General features: G+C 35.1%; 1 protein-coding gene across 1 annotated transcript in view; it reads right to left on the bottom strand.

The window, feature by feature from the left end:
* cep89 (centrosomal protein 89) overlaps positions 1 to 16,148 on the bottom strand; it is a 100,612-nt gene that overhangs the window by 67,590 nt on the left and 16,874 nt on the right. The window contains exons 12-16 of the mRNA XM_041267741.1: positions 14,953 to 15,003; positions 13,879 to 13,962; positions 6,861 to 6,964; positions 4,155 to 4,270; positions 1,579 to 1,759 (exon numbers count right to left, since the gene is read on the bottom strand). Of these exons, the coding sequence (XP_041123675.1) occupies positions 1,579 to 1,759; positions 4,155 to 4,270; positions 6,861 to 6,964; positions 13,879 to 13,962; positions 14,953 to 15,003 (536 nt within the window). The remainder of the gene's footprint in view (positions 1 to 1,578; positions 1,760 to 4,154; positions 4,271 to 6,860; positions 6,965 to 13,878; positions 13,963 to 14,952; positions 15,004 to 16,148) is intronic.

The raw sequence follows: 16,148 nt of genomic DNA, 5'->3' as shown, positions 1-16,148 counted from the left end.
TCAAGTTATGTATTGCTGTTGAGAATAAACAGTTGCATTACATTCATGGTGAATTTTTAAATCATGTGTAAACTCAAAGTAGATCTGGTACATCAGAGTGTCATCAATAACTGGTCCCCCAGCAACACTGCCCCGCAGAGGATATAAGAAATGTCACATTTTCCCTATAAGTCTGTATGAGTTTTGTGGCATTGTTTTTAGCATCTACTAAGGGGTTTAAGGGTCACAGGTTAATGGTTACACAGTGGTGTTCCAGAGGTACTTGGGAGTCCAGACATGATCCTGAGAGATCTATTGAGGCCACAGGGGTGCCGATATTTAAAAAGTCACCAGGATGCGATGTCAGAAAGACAAAGTGAATCTAAACACCAAAAATAATACATTAAGTTAAAATAACTGATGTTTCATACCCATACAAAGTACTCCTTTAAATCAAGAAACTGCAATTACGACACACATTGAAAAAATACCCTTACAAAATAGAACATTTAAACATTTAATAAAATTACCAAAATGGTTAGAATTGTTATTGTCATTTACACACATAAACTTTTATTTTAATTCAATTTAAAGATTCTGGAAGATGAGACACACTGTATATATGCTTTTCTAATGTCAGTACATATTTATGATCAGGTTGCAACAATCACTTTGTAATGTCAGAGCGCTCTGCAGCCCAATCACTCCCCACCTAAAATGACACCATAACAGGACACATCAAATGCCAGTAGAACAACTCAAACTGACTGAGTCCAACTGATTAACTTAGAGACAGGCATTTATGAAAGGACAAAAAAAAAAAAAAAAAAGGACTAAATTACCAACCTGTCAAATGTTTCTGCAAATGCTGCACAGTTAAATGAATCTTGACACTATCTATGAATACACCAGGAAAGGATATTGAAAGGTCTAAGAAATAATCAGCTACAGGTTTGAAGCTAATCTTGAATCAAAGGTCACAGAATTCATGTCAAATATCAGTTCGCACTGCATAAAGGTGATCCATAAAAGTACATTGTAATTTAATGAATTTTTCATTACAGAAGAAAATAACACATTTTAGTGGAAGATATTTTACTACTGAATATCTTTCGCATAATTAATTGAATTTATTCAACTATGAATTAAATGAATTAATTAAAATGAATTAATTGGGCTATGTTTTTAGGACATAGACAGACCTCAAACATAAAATTCAAAGTTGATAAAAGGATAGCATTATGTTCCCAATTAAAGATATAAAATGGAGCCTTATAGGTCATAACCACACATCATAATGACTTGCATCTGTAAATATGATATAATCCAGGCATAATCCCTCTACTATTAAATAGTCTGCAATAATATTACATTTTATACTTCCATCTATCTGTGTGATTTAAGAAAGGACAGCTCAGCAACGCAGGTACTGTATTTGGGTTGAAGGTGGCAGCTGATATTCATGGATTAAATAACATAATGGACGTAATGATTGGCCAGCTGTACTGGAACTTTAGTGACGGCATTGAAGTGTGCTGCGTTTGAACTCAACCTGAAGTTTGCTGCAGAAGACAGATAGTAGTTACAGCATGGCAATACCTTTTCAGGTCATTCACAGTGGAGACGTGTTCATTCAGCTCCACTTTGTTCTCAAGGTTGTCTTTGATGTGCTTGTATTTGGAGCGGAAGTCCTCCCGTTGCTTGCTGCATTCTAAAAGCTCTTCCTGTTGGGTTTCTTTCTCAGCTTCCAGGAGCATCAGCTGTTTGGTCAACTTAGACACTGAAATAGAGAGGAGGCAGGGGTAGAAAGCTACTGATTGTTTCTATATCAGACATTATATCTAGTGACTGTTAGATATTGGTAGTTTAAAGCACCTCCCATAGAGTTCTCAGAATCATCTCTGAACTCCACATACATCTGGTACACCAGAGTGTAACCATTAACCTATCCCCCTGCGACACTTAAGTGGATGCCAACCTCAATTCAAATCTTTGAATATCTGTTTAAAAACATTGTGGAAAGTTTCTCATTTGCAGTGGCAACTAGCTACAGCTACAACAACACTGAAAAGAACAGCAGTAAGTTAAAAGTGTACATATAAATCATCTTCAAATCTCAGCTCAGTTATGCCGTTCTTTTGTACAGAAACAATTCTAAAAATCAAGCTGACGAGCTGCATTTCAAGTACAGTGCAACAGAAAACAGCTGACCAATTATTATTTTCGATATAGTGCATAATGCCAACTATCAATTGGCAGCCACAAAGGAAGCTGTATATTGCCAAACGATGTTTTCAGACAACATTGAAATTGTCGTTAATTTGTACTTTATATTTTACTGTAGCATGTCCATAAGTAGATTCCTGAAATCTGTTGCTGCGGATAAGTCCTAAAAACAAGGTTTTGATATAATTCTTTATCAAAAACAGAGAATTATCTAAAAACAGAATCTGTCAATATGCAAAGGTTTACACTGTGTTTTCCTAGCTGAACAGCAGCAGACAGTGACAAATCTCTCCCTCCCAGACTTCCAGGTTATACACTACTCAGGGAATGAAAACAAAACAGAAACAAATATCTTTTACCAATATACTGAATAACATACTGAATTAAATAAGAACCAATACCTACTGAGTTTAGTTAATTTCTTACTTAAATCTCACAGCCCTGATTAGCACTAGTCTTGGAATACCCAATGTTAATTTAGGTAAGGTAGTCCAAAATTAGTGCTAATCTGTGTCTATGAAACTAGCCGTTTATGTTTAAGTAGTAAATTTAACTTTAATAAATGTAAGCACATAGACATGTAAACGTGACACCCCTACCTTATACTATTGTCTTAAATTAATATACCCCAGATCCATTCCCTCATATACTATATGATGCACTGCATTCAACCACCTTTAGGTAGATTTTGTGTATTTTATTTTTTAATAGCCTGTCAAAACATCTCTGACACCACATGCATCTCTGTAATTGCACCTATGAAAGTGTTAATCTTCTGTAACTGTAATGCCTTCTGTTTGCAATCTGCATAATTCAAGGGCATTGTAAAATGGTCTAAATTTGGAATGAGGACTGCAAACCTCTATTAATGTTTTGAAGGTGAAGGTTACATGGAACATGAAATATTTAATGGTACAATACATGTTATTGAACAGTTGCTGAGATGTCAAATAGTTTGTTCTTAAGCCATAACTTAACAGCTTCAGCGTTTGGAACATACAATGAAGGCATTGCATGACAAGACATTTTAGTTTTTCAAAGAGTAGGAAGCCTCTATTTTTTATTTATTTTTTTAATATAGCTTTAAAACAAGTCTTCACGTTTTATCACGTAAATATATAGCTGTAAATACTTGGGAAATGCCAGTAGTGGGCTACTGGTTACGTTCTCGATAACACTTAGCGTTTCAATGTCTTCTGTGGTATTAACACACAAATGGATTGACAAAGTGAAAACATTTTTAGTAGTACTGTGTTTGCAACATATTCAACAAGGGTTGAGTCTACTTACAATTCAGGAGGCTGATCTTACGTGTGTTTACAAGTTAATTCTATCCAAATACAAGGGAATAAAACAATTCAACTATATTTGCCTATAAACAGGTTTCTCCGCATTATAAATTCTCATAAGATTAGGGGGCAATATTTGCAGGGAGCATAACAACAAAAAGCCAGAAGTACCTTCTAATTTGTCTGAAAAAAATATTTTCTTAACTGTTCTTTGGTGTGAAATTTAAATTAAAATCTGGATTGCAAATTTAAAGCTGAATATGCCTATGGAACTATATTGCAGTTTAGGAATATAAATCCATTATAAAATCCCTATACAATTCAGCAAAAACTAGCAATCGGACCAGGACTGAAAGGCAAGGGTTGTTTGGCTCAGGATTGAGGTGTGCTCGCTCATTAGCAAAACTGTGAAGGCAAGCTCTCATGAGACCTGCTGGTACCCTGCCTGACTGCAGTGGCCACTGTCCCTCATCTCATCAGCCTTAAATAATTAAATATATCAAGAAAAAAAACAGCTCCAAGGCAATATCTTTTTCTAGAAAAATAAACAAAATAAAAAATAGGATTGTTAAAGATAATGTGCAAAGAAACGAAAGGAAGTGCTGTGTACAGCTGTGGAGGTAAAACTATCCCAGCGAGAGCTTAAGCAGAAATTGTCACCTTCGTGAAGATGCTGCTTGTGACTGTCCTTGGCCTTGGCCTGCTGAACCTCCAGCTGTTCCATCAGCACTTGGTTTTCTTCCAGGACAAGCCTGGCCTGGTCTCGTAACTGACGCCTGCAACAGAAATCAGTGATCACAACGAGAAAAGGTGACGCAGTTACTAAATAGGGTTACAAAAAGTAAAGTTGCAAGGAGCAAGGATATTTTGGTACTGTATATTCCAAAACTCAGATGCATGTTCAAATATTAGTTTAGTTTAATATAGCTGAAAAACCATTAGTATCTTATTGCAGTACATAAATATGTCAGGAGTAAAATGAAACCATACATACATACATACATACATACATACATACATACATACATACATACACAGGAGGCTCTACTACAACTGACCTTTTCTCTGTTCTTGTTTAAGTTCTTTACAGCATATGAAACTTGCACTAGCAACACCACTTATTAATAAATCTAGAGACTCTGGTGTTATTTATTCATACGTATTCAAACTCCTGGTCCTGATCATTTTTAATAATATACTTAAACAAGGGATGTTCGTTATATGAGTTTAAAGTTCTTGTATATATTGGACATTCAGAGTAGGATGTGTAAGAAGTATAGTGAGACGGCAACACATAATAGCATTAAGAAGGGTTTAGTTGGCAATTATACTGTTTAATAAAGAGCAGCTCAGACAAATTAAAGTAAAATTCAGATATGCCGCAGAAAATTATGCAAGGCATACAAATATTAATTTGTTAGATAGTTTTATCATAAGCAAAGAAGTAGCAATTACAATACTGAAAATGACCTTCTAAACAAGGAGATTGCTCACTAAATTTAAAGAATGTGCTTTAAAAGTATTCTAATTCTGTAATTCGTTTGTAATTACTTTCCATTACATTAGAAAAAAAGGCCAGCATGGGGTTAGATCAATGTATGGAAATGGCAAGAGCTTATACTTTCTTCTACAAAAGGATTTTTAAATACAAAAAAATCAGACAGTTCTAAAATCACAGTACTGCCCATGTCTAATGCTTAGTGTTACAAAACACCCTGTCATTTTTATTTTGATGCATAGTTCAGCAGTTACATCTAAAAATGGGATCCAGCTACTGATGTACATGAGTTCCAAGTAAGATGCTTAAATAAGAGATAACTGGAATGTCTTTCAATAACAGATAATGTAAGCAAATCATTTTAATTGCTTTTTCACGCTGATGAGGTTTTTCTCAACTTCTCGAACTCCATATAAACACAAACTGTTTGTAAATATCTAAAAATGCAATTTCAAAGCCGTGAAAGAAGGTCGTGATAAAAGTGGAGTACTTGGCACAGTTCAAAAGGTTATATTGTCACATTAAATGAAGTGCTGGATACTCTACAGAAGCTCAAGGCAGTTCAATGTCAGATAAAGGGAGATTTAGAAAAGCATAAAATACCTCAAATTCTGGAGCAACATAACCCAGAACTGCTATGAATTTATATCATCATTCACGTTAGTATTTATTAGAAGCTTACTTTGTCTGTAAAGTCAGATACTACACTGCACATGTCCAACCTATTTTGACAGAGATATCTCTTCTCTGGAGGTGGGGGAGGATGGCAAAAGCCTTCTCGGGGATTAAAAAATCAGACAGCGATTAAAAACTGAAATCACTGACTCAGAAGAGCAAACAACTAGTTAAAGGAGCCTATAAAAACATTTCATGAAATCAAAAGGTCAGCCAACAAAAACATCTTGAGGAAGAATCAAATTTTAGGCTTGTGGAAGACACAACGAAATTGCTTCTTCTCCTTTGCAACAATAAACTGCAATAAAGCTTAAGGGCACTTTTGGTTCTTAGCCGCACGAATATTAACAATCTTCAGTTGATTGTTCTTGGTAAGCTGTCAAGGATGACAATTGGCAATGAAGACAAATGATGTGCACTGACCTTTCAGCAAGGAATCAGTGTCCTGATCAGCATACTTGAGGATCTCAAGATCTTTTGCAATCATCTGTTTTTCTCTTTCATAAACCAATGGTGTTTAGCTTTTATCCACTTTTTTTTTTTTTAAAAGGTAACTTTTTAAAAAGGTGATGATATATTATATACATTACATATCTCTAGTAGAATCCATGAGACTTGCAATTAGCAATACAGTACAGTTCACAATTGTATGGCTTTTGCCTGATGCATGAAGAAAAGATTTGTGGACTGTATCAAGCTGCAATAGACGATACATGTGCTAGTTCAGCAAGGAAAAGAGATCCCTGCACCAGTAATATTTCTATACAGGTAAATTATTGTATGTTTCAATGTGCATTTGTACCATAATCTTAACTCCTAGTGTGGAAGACCTCAACTACAGATGCAACAGTTAATCAATTATTCCAGAATTGATCACCTTAGTTTTTATCGACCTGGTTCCCTATACAATATATTAGTAGCTCATGCATGCTTTCAGTTGTATGGGATAGTCTACACATATTGCTTTGCTTCTTACTTTTCAATAATTAAGTGTTCTCAAGCCTCTATTATTGTTAAGTATTACCTGTCCAATATTCGATTCAGAACGTGACTGCTGATTGCATACAGTATTTAAGATTAGAGATCCTAATAGCTATAACAGCTAGTGACTGTCAAACTTCTTGTCGGTCCAATCAAAGGAAGAACATTATTTCTCTCATCTGTGCATTCGGCTCACAGCCTATGAGACTCACCACTCTTTGTTGCTGACAGCACCAGTCTTCTCAAGCTGTAGGCGGAGCTCCTCATTCTCCCTCACCACCGCCTTCACACGAGAAGCAAAACTCTTCATCTCCTCCTGTGGAAACAACACAAACAGTTCACCTTGCAGAGTCCCGAGTCCCCAACTTCACAAGTATTGAAACAGGTGAAGCTAACACAAGTTCACAGGTTAACTGGATTTTTCTGGAATCTGAAGAAACATCCGAGGATTCCTCAAGCCAGAAACTGAGAAATGAATCGCATTATAGGTCACTGGTCAGAAAAGTTGAACACTGACTGGTGCTTTACAAAGAAAAGTATTAAAAATATATATTAAATAGATAAGTAGACAAAAGTTTTGTCTAGTTCCTTTATCTGTGTATTTTGTCTATTTGACCAATCACGTAACAGACCAACTCACAAACGTGAAAATTTAAATCACACGTACCATCTCCAATGTTTCCCTTTTGAATGCTCTTTCGTGATGTGAATAAAGTCTGTTTGGTAGAACAAGAAAAATTCTTTGCTGCCCATTAATCTCTACTTCTAATTTGATTGGCTTCACAAGTGCTTAGCAAACATAACAACCTGCTCCCCATACAACCTTAGATAATGAACAGTATACAGTATGTATATAATAAAGACAAGCAAGTGTTGGCATCTAATACAAAGGATTTTCATATGAAATGTAAAAGTAAAAATTGACATCTCACCCATTACAGGTTCTTCATTTAACTTTGGAACAATTAATACCAAAAGCACCCTACAATAAATACAAAGCCTCGACAAACGGAGTTCACTTAAAAAACTATTGCCGTAAGATTTTAGTTTTCTTCTTAAATTAGAAGAATTGAATCATACTCATTAAGTGGATACTGACCAACAAGAATCTGGTTTAAACAGCAATATATGTGGCTTATCTACTCCCATTCCAGCAGTCAATCAGCCACAGATACAGTATTAAAGATCACAGGAAACAGTCACACGCTGTAATAAATGCTGCATTACAAATATAGGACCCTTCTAAACATCAATGATAACCAAGGTAGAGAACAATCTGGTGACACTGAACACATGTTAAACATAAACCGAGACTCATTGAAATGCAAGGCAGCAAGACAAGCTCAACAAGAAAGGAACATCTGTTAAGCTCCAAAGCAATAAAATACAAAAAGCAGAAAGCAAAAGCTTAAAAATGTCTTGAAACATATAACAGAACAAAGCAGCCAATTAAGGCAGAATTGTTGGTAAATTATGAAATAAAGCTCCTGAGCTCTGCAAGCTGGGACAAAATTGCACAAGATAAAAGACACTAATCCTTGCCCTGCATTACCCCCACAGTGCAAAAATAATTGAATTACATAGAAGCTGTTCATTTTAAAAGAATTTCCTGTACAGACAGGTGATTTCCTCTCTTATTTCCCCAATTTTAGTACCAATTACTCATTTACTTATGCTAGAGAATGTAGTAAATGCAAAGATGTAATGGTTACATATGGATAGATGGACACCTTAATACAACCACAGATTCTGATACTCTCAGTACAGTATCTTAAAAAAAGAAGGAAAAAAAAGTCCTGCTGATATTAAATTTAGTTTAGTTTTAGTTTAGTTTTTAAATTTAGTTTTTTTTTTACATATACCGGTATGTAAAAAAATGGAACAGTGACATACTGTATGCATCTCCAACAAGGAATACATTAATTTGCCAAATGTGTAGCACAAATATCACAGTATGTGTTGCATTCCTTCACCATTATGATTATGAATGGTAAGCTACTGATTTGAAATTACATTGATTTCTAATATATTTGTAAGTTTATAGTATTATCCATAAATGCAGTTATTGTGTAATTTATCACTTATTTTTTTAATTTATCAGCTTTGATTATAGTTTTGTTGAGACGTAAAGCCAAATCACTTGTGTCTTTTTTAATATATGTTATCCAGGTGTTACTGCAATATATACTGCAAGATGCACCACTAAAAAATGCTGTTGTGTCTACTGGACGTCTATGAACAGCATACATGTGTGGTATGGAGGAACCCTTTCAAGAGTTCTAAGAGTTACGAGCTTTCATTAAAAACAAACAAGCACCCGAACAAGAAAACACATGAAGACAGTGTGTGTGCTCCAGCCTGCTTTCGTAATATTGACATAATATTGAATTTCTGCTGCACTTATACACTGCTGCTTTCTGAGCTCATTGCTTTTGATTCCTGCTGAAGGATCATTAAGGCAGGGCTCACTGAGCTTGCTCTTTTGTATATTTTTGGCTGGCTTTCCAGAATAGCCTGTAGGCTTGAGAAATTATTTAATGCCGCTAAAATGGAAATAAAGTATGTCCACTGTACTTGTCTTATCCCCATTCACTTTTATTACTGGTATGCACAGGTATTGTCAGTTTGGAGTTACAACAAAGTACCACAATTGCTTCAAAATGACAAAAGCATTGCCCTGCTTTTGGCCAATAGTTATACTTTATATAACAGGGTGTTGATTTGAGTTTCAAATGGATGCAATAAAAAAGCGTCAAACTGGTAACAATCTTTGTAGGCTAGATAATACAAAAAATATCACCACAAACTAGCTGAAATCATGACACTGATAAAGGCATTAGCAAAAAAGGTGACTTAATTTACCTAGTTGCTTAATCTCTACATAACCTGAACAGCTCTTGTGTTTGGAAAATACTGCATTGTCTCTCCTTTTTTTCAAGCTACTTCCTAAGCTGTAGAGAAATATATTTAGCACCATACAAATCAGACCTGCTGCATTGAGCAGCCTTTCAACAACCGCTGGTTCATAATTTCATGGGCTTGGCTGTACCATGTAGATAACAGCAAGAGCAGAAGTTTGTACTTTATTGAGAAAATATTTCATTTTGAAATTTGTTCTGCAGTAGTTGCTTACACTTAAAAAAAAACGGCCGTAGGCTCAGAATTCTGAAGACACAATTCTGAAATCTTACAATTGTTTTAAGACAACAAGATTTAAATGAAAGCTACTATTCAGTATTCACTACAGTCCTGTACCATCAGACATTTTATGCACATACAGTGCCCTCCCTGTAGTTAAGAGCCATAGCTAAGAGGCTGCATCTGGCAAGAGCGGCTGTCTGGCTATCCCCTCCTGAGAATGAGGAGCTAATTGTGAACCAGGGGCCATGTCTAGACTAGAAACCATCCTAACTGAACACAGAGCAGAGCAGCACTCAGTGAGCTGTCCAGGGTGCAGAACATTCAGAGCTGTTTCATTTGTGTTCTGTTTAAGCCCAGTGGGCAACTTTTCTTCGGATTTCTATGTTTGAAGGGGCCACAAGGCAAATGTTATATATGTGTTTGTCTGCTCTGACTACACTGTTCTTTTGAAATATAAACTGCTATGACGGCAGTGACTGCTGAACTCACTGCCAGAGTCAAGTAATCTTCTCTGGTTTTGGGTTCAAATGCACCTTTTGGAGGTAAAAGCAAGCTATTCACAAGATATAGCGTACACCTTAGCTTAACTTTCATAAACCCATTGACAAAGTTCAATAGGCATACTTTTTTTTGCATGAATACAGGGCAGGACATGTAATTGGATTCAGAACTGGTTCAAATATAGAAAGCAGAGAGGCAGAGAGTAATTGTGAAAAGTAGAAAATTAGATTTTGGGGGGGGGGGGGGGGGGGCATACTTAGTAGGGTAACACAAGCACTTCTACTTGGACCCCTCCTGTTCATCCTTTTAATAAATTACTGAACCAAGGCACATACTGCAAGAGCGTTACATTGAAGATGATGCTAACCATGGGGGAGTAGCAGACTTAGTAACTGCTGCCCAGATAATTCACTTCGCAAAAATCTTAGTAAATCATTTAAGCAAAAAAAATACAACACACATACAAATGAATTCATATGACTTTAAAACATTTTTCATCTAAAAAGCAACAACTAATGCAAATTAAAATAAAAAATGTCTCGATAACTTAAATTAGGTTGTTCACATCAATGGCCTATCCAGTTCATCAATATTTTCTTCAACAATATTTCAAACCTCAGTAAACAAAGCCTGTTTCACCAAGGAATACAATTCCCTTTGAAGAAAAATCGCAGAAAGGGCTTCAATGTTCAATAAAGAAATCCACACACCCATTTACTCATATAGTACAGATTCTAAAAAAAGAATTAGAGGTACTTAAGAGTTAAAATACATAAAGCTTATTTTCACTGGAATACCAGAAAAACACAATAATCTGTGTGTAAAAAGGTATTTGCATGAGCTGTACTACAAATCACAAAAGTTTTCAGACACTGAGGCAAGCCAATTGCCTCTGAATATGAAAATCCTAGCCTCGAGTATTTCAGTGCTGTGCTATTAAAATGATGTATAGAGTGCACTATGCAATATTAAAATATTATATATGCATATATATATATATATATATATATCTATATATATATATATCATATATATATATATGTCTATATATATATATCATATAGTATCTTTTAACTCACATAGATTGAAGTGTGATGATTGTTTGGGAAGCATATCGTTTGGGGGAAAAAATTGCAGGTTAGAACAGTCTTGTCAAGAAAAGAAAACATTTAGCCCTATAATATTAGATCACTGATATTGGTTTAGATGTAGTGGGCCTGAATGTATTTGCTAGAACCATCACACTGACTGAGGGACTTACCCTTTCTCTAGTGTGAGTGTGTTATTCTCTCAGTGAAAACAAAGACCTTGGTAAGACAATTCCAAGATGAGGCTGATTCATAGATAACCTATTGTAGTGTGAATCATGGGTGACGTATGTCTTCATCACACAAACTGCAACCATGGCAACAAGCATGAGGAGGTAACAAGATTGAAACAGTGGGTATTGAGAAAAACACGAAAAATTGGAAGCAATCTACACTGGATATGTTTTTCAAGAGAAAAGGCACGTAATTACTGTATTCAGTATGTAAGTGTACTTTTTTTCATTTCTTTAAATACACTTTAAATTTTGATCAATGTGAAGTTGTCTTGAAAGAACTACCCTATACTGTATAAAGATGTTCAATTTCGGCATTTCTTCATTATTCTGATACAGCAAATTGCCACATCCAATCCTAGTGAACAACCTGATATAACAAACATTTCTCCAGGTCCCGGTGGGGGGGTTGTTATAATGAAGTTAGACTGTATGTGTGTATGCATGTGCGTACACGCATATGAATTATATATATATATATATATATATATATATATATATATATATATATATATATATATATATATATAGAGAGAGAGAGAGAGAGAGAGAGAGAGAGAGAGAGAGAGAGAGAGAGAGAGAGAGAGAGAGAGAGAGAGAGAGAGAAAGAAAGTGACAAAGTGAGGTCCGCAAAGTCAAACTTGTACACAAACTGGCTTTAGATACCATACCAACCACATATAACAGCAGTTCAAGGTTAAACAGGACTGTACCTGCACTTTTATTGCCTTCCAAGGTTCAGGCAGAGGGATGGTCGTTTAACAATTCAAAGTTTCGGGTACAATCGTTGGCCATTTTGTGTGAAGGTAACCTCCATTCAAAATGTCCATCCCATTCCTTACTGTACCCCTTGGTTTATCACTATATATATATATATATATATATATATATATATATATATATATATATATATATATATATATATATATATATATAATTTATTCCTGGTTTTAACTTAAAAACAACAATGCCAAGTTCAATGTTAGGAAATCAAGTGGTTTATCCAGCACAGGCATGATAGTATATGATCAGTAGCTTGGGGGTTCGAAACCTGGTAGTGCAGAGCTGCATTGGTCTTTGTCCTTTCATCAAGCATCACATCTCTGTTTGAATTTAAAGCTGAGGCAGGGATTGTAATTTACTAACATGCTTGATATCCCTGAATAAAGAATTGTCTCCTTAAAAAACATATTTTATAAATGAAGCCATCTCATAAGTGCAGTGGTACCCCAAACATTACCATTTTACGGCAAACTAAAGCAGTAGGAATGACTTGACAAAATAATTACACCACGTTTGTGATGGGCATCTGTGATTCTGTTACAAGGCTCTTGCTCTGACTAGGTATCATGAATCTTCAGTTCATTGGCCACCTCTTACTACTTCTTTGTAAGATACAGTGGGTCTATTTTAATTATCTAATACCACTGCTGTTTAACTATATATTAATGCAACTGGGGTTTCACCCCAGTTTTCTTTAATTGATCCACTTATTAAACATAAATACATCAAATAATAATAGTGAAATGAGGTTTGAGAAAAATATGATTATAAATGTTGAGAGTATTTAAATAGTAAAATCCTAATGATATGTACAGCCCATACTACATTATATTTAGAAATATGCTTGCGTAGTTTTAATTAATACTTATTTTCCTTTATACCATCCAAAGCCTCTTCAGAGAGCTGTGTCTGGAGAAAACACGATCTGATAAGGGTTTAATTAACATTACCGCAGTGCCAGAAAGAAACAGCTGCGCTGTGGACATGACAGAATAGGCATAGAAATGTATCAAATCTTCTCTTTCAATTGGTTTATTTAGATCTGGACTGAAGTGTCTGAAGTGGTCAATCGAAAAACATGGAAGTGATGATTTCAAAAACATCTCCCAAAATACACTGTCAAATGATTGCTTAGGTAAATTGCCATATGTTTAATAAGTATGATTATCAAAGCCTAAATATGCTTAATTCCATAACCAGTCAGACTATCAATTTCAAAAGTAGCAGTGCTGTTACATGGTGTCACATATTATTATTAGCAATAGAAGTAGTACAGTTGTAGCAGTGTAGTTTATACAGGAGCTATGGAACAAGTGTGTGCTTGATTCAGTATGGATTTGTTAATTCGGGAGTTCACGCCCTGTCTTAACTTTGGTGTGAAGTTTTATTGCAGCTAGCCATGTGTCTGGAGCCTTTCGATCATGGTGCAGGGCTGCCTAGCTCAGTCAATGTGTCCACATACATTTTTTAATCAAATAACCTACCTCATAAGCATGCAGTGCAGAATCCTTTTCTCCAAGTCTGTCTTCATATGCCAGTAGCAAAGGAGATAAATATTTCATGTCCAGCTAAAAATAAAAAATATATACTGTGTTATATATGTACAAAAATTCTAGGAAAATTGACAGTATCAAAAAGTATGACTAACTTTTATCTATCTATCTATCTATCTAGATAGATAAATAGATAGATAGATAGATATTTAAAAAAAAAAACATACAATTATAAAACAAAAAGCCTATATATGAAACCCTACACTTTGTATGCTCTTGCTTACAGTGTAGTTTTCTTCTGGTATCCAGATATTTTTCAAAACGAGTACTCAATTCCAGATAATCTACTAATAGCATATTTAATTACTTATATATAGTTTAGTACTTTGAAAATTGACTATAACACAAGCATATAAGATCCTATTTTTCTGACACATGAATGTTGGTGTCCCCTTATTTTATGTGAATGTCTGGTACATTGAGAAAGACTTTTAGTTGAAAAAGCCTGTCAAATAATTTTACGGTATTCATACATATTTTACCAGTGAGTGCTTTATAATTATGGACGAGCACTTATCATAGCATACATAACATGATGACTTGTCATAGTATGTACAAATGTGGGGGACATCTTTTACCATTTGACTGCTCAGCACATGAGGGTTTTTCCCAACCATTTTGGTTCAATCCAACCATGCTCAATTAAATTCAGAACTGGACATCCATCCTGTGTTAAAACATTGCTTGCTACTCAGGAACTAATTGATAATAATGGAGGGTGTCAAAACGTATGGGCCTGTCTAAACCAGTATAGTTTAGGTGGATTTTGAAGTGCGCTGTTCCTAAAACAACAGGTGCGTATCTAGGCAACAAACGTGATTATAAAATGTAGAAAATAAATCACATGACTTGGTGCTGGTAACTCATGTAAGATTCCACAATAGCCAGGTTCTTGATTGTAGAGGGTATCCCACCATTCATTTTAATAGTGGTTTAGTCTCGACCCAAAATTATGCTGAATTCTACAGAGTATAAGAAACCTATTTTAGAAGCAAACAAATTTACCAGCCATGGTGGAGGTGGTCCTTTCATCGGAAGGCCATTGATCTTCAAACACTAAAAAACATATGTAGCATACAATTCAAGAAATGTTCAAAGCATACAGCAAGACATTCTTTTTACAGACAAGCAAGAACATTAAATTGCTTCTCGGCATAATAGTCATTATCCTAAAACTGGGGTGTCTTCATATAATCTAGCGCTAAACTGCAGTTGTTCCAGATTTTTACTTTTTTTAAATTGCCTTTTCTTTGATGCCATCAAAATCTGACATTTTAAAGACAGAGTGTGGTTGAAAAGGCATTGGATAAGCGTGTCAAATCTTCAGCAGCACAGCAGGTGGTCATGTTGATTAAAAATAAATATATCTTGATAAGAAACGAAGAACATATTCATGTTTTGTTCTCTTTCTCTCTCCCCCCTCCCTCATCTCAGTTATAATACTCCGTTCCCAACAGACTCCAGTACATGTAGTCGTCATCAAGAAAATGCTTCTTCAAAGTAAAAAGAAAGTTCACATACAATACTGTATAGAACTGAATAGATCCGAACCCTGAACAGACAAACAATAATAAGGGAAAACAAAAATATTCATGACATTTGAAGTTACTCTTTAAAATATATCAAAACAGTTTTTTTTTATGCCTGCAAACAAAGAAAACTGTACATTTTTACATACATAAACAGGCCGATAAACACCTTACTGTATATCCCTACTTAATGATAATCTCAATTACTAGTGCTAAATTTCATAACTAAACAGATCCCCAAGATACTGATACTCGCAATAACTAAAGGATATTCTACCCAGGTTCATGACAACTGAACAGGCGTTTTCTAGATATGCAAGTGTAATAAACATATTTGGTGCTGTGGTTAATTCCGCTTTGATTCCTGAAGCAAAAATGATCAATGTTTTTTTTTTTTTTTTCTCTGATGTTAATGCTGTTTTGTAATTGTAATGCTAGCTGAGCTCTCATCTATTATGCATTAAATATACACCAAAGAGCTTCGGATGAATTTCATTACATTTTGTCAGTTAAAATTTCTTGATGACATCAGCCAGGGCAAAAAGCTTGGTTATGTTACTCTCTGGGAACAAGATAGCAAGAATTGCATTTTCTGAAAACCCCTGCATCCCCTACTGCATAGAGTCCTCCACTTCAATCTTCTAACTGCACTTTGCTTCTTTTCCACTTAAA

This window comes from Polyodon spathula, chromosome 13 (genome assembly GCF_017654505.1).
Source record: "Polyodon spathula isolate WHYD16114869_AA chromosome 13, ASM1765450v1, whole genome shotgun sequence".
Lineage (NCBI taxonomy): Eukaryota > Metazoa > Chordata > Actinopteri > Acipenseriformes > Polyodontidae > Polyodon > Polyodon spathula.
This window is presented reverse-complemented; position numbering and strand designations above follow the sequence as displayed.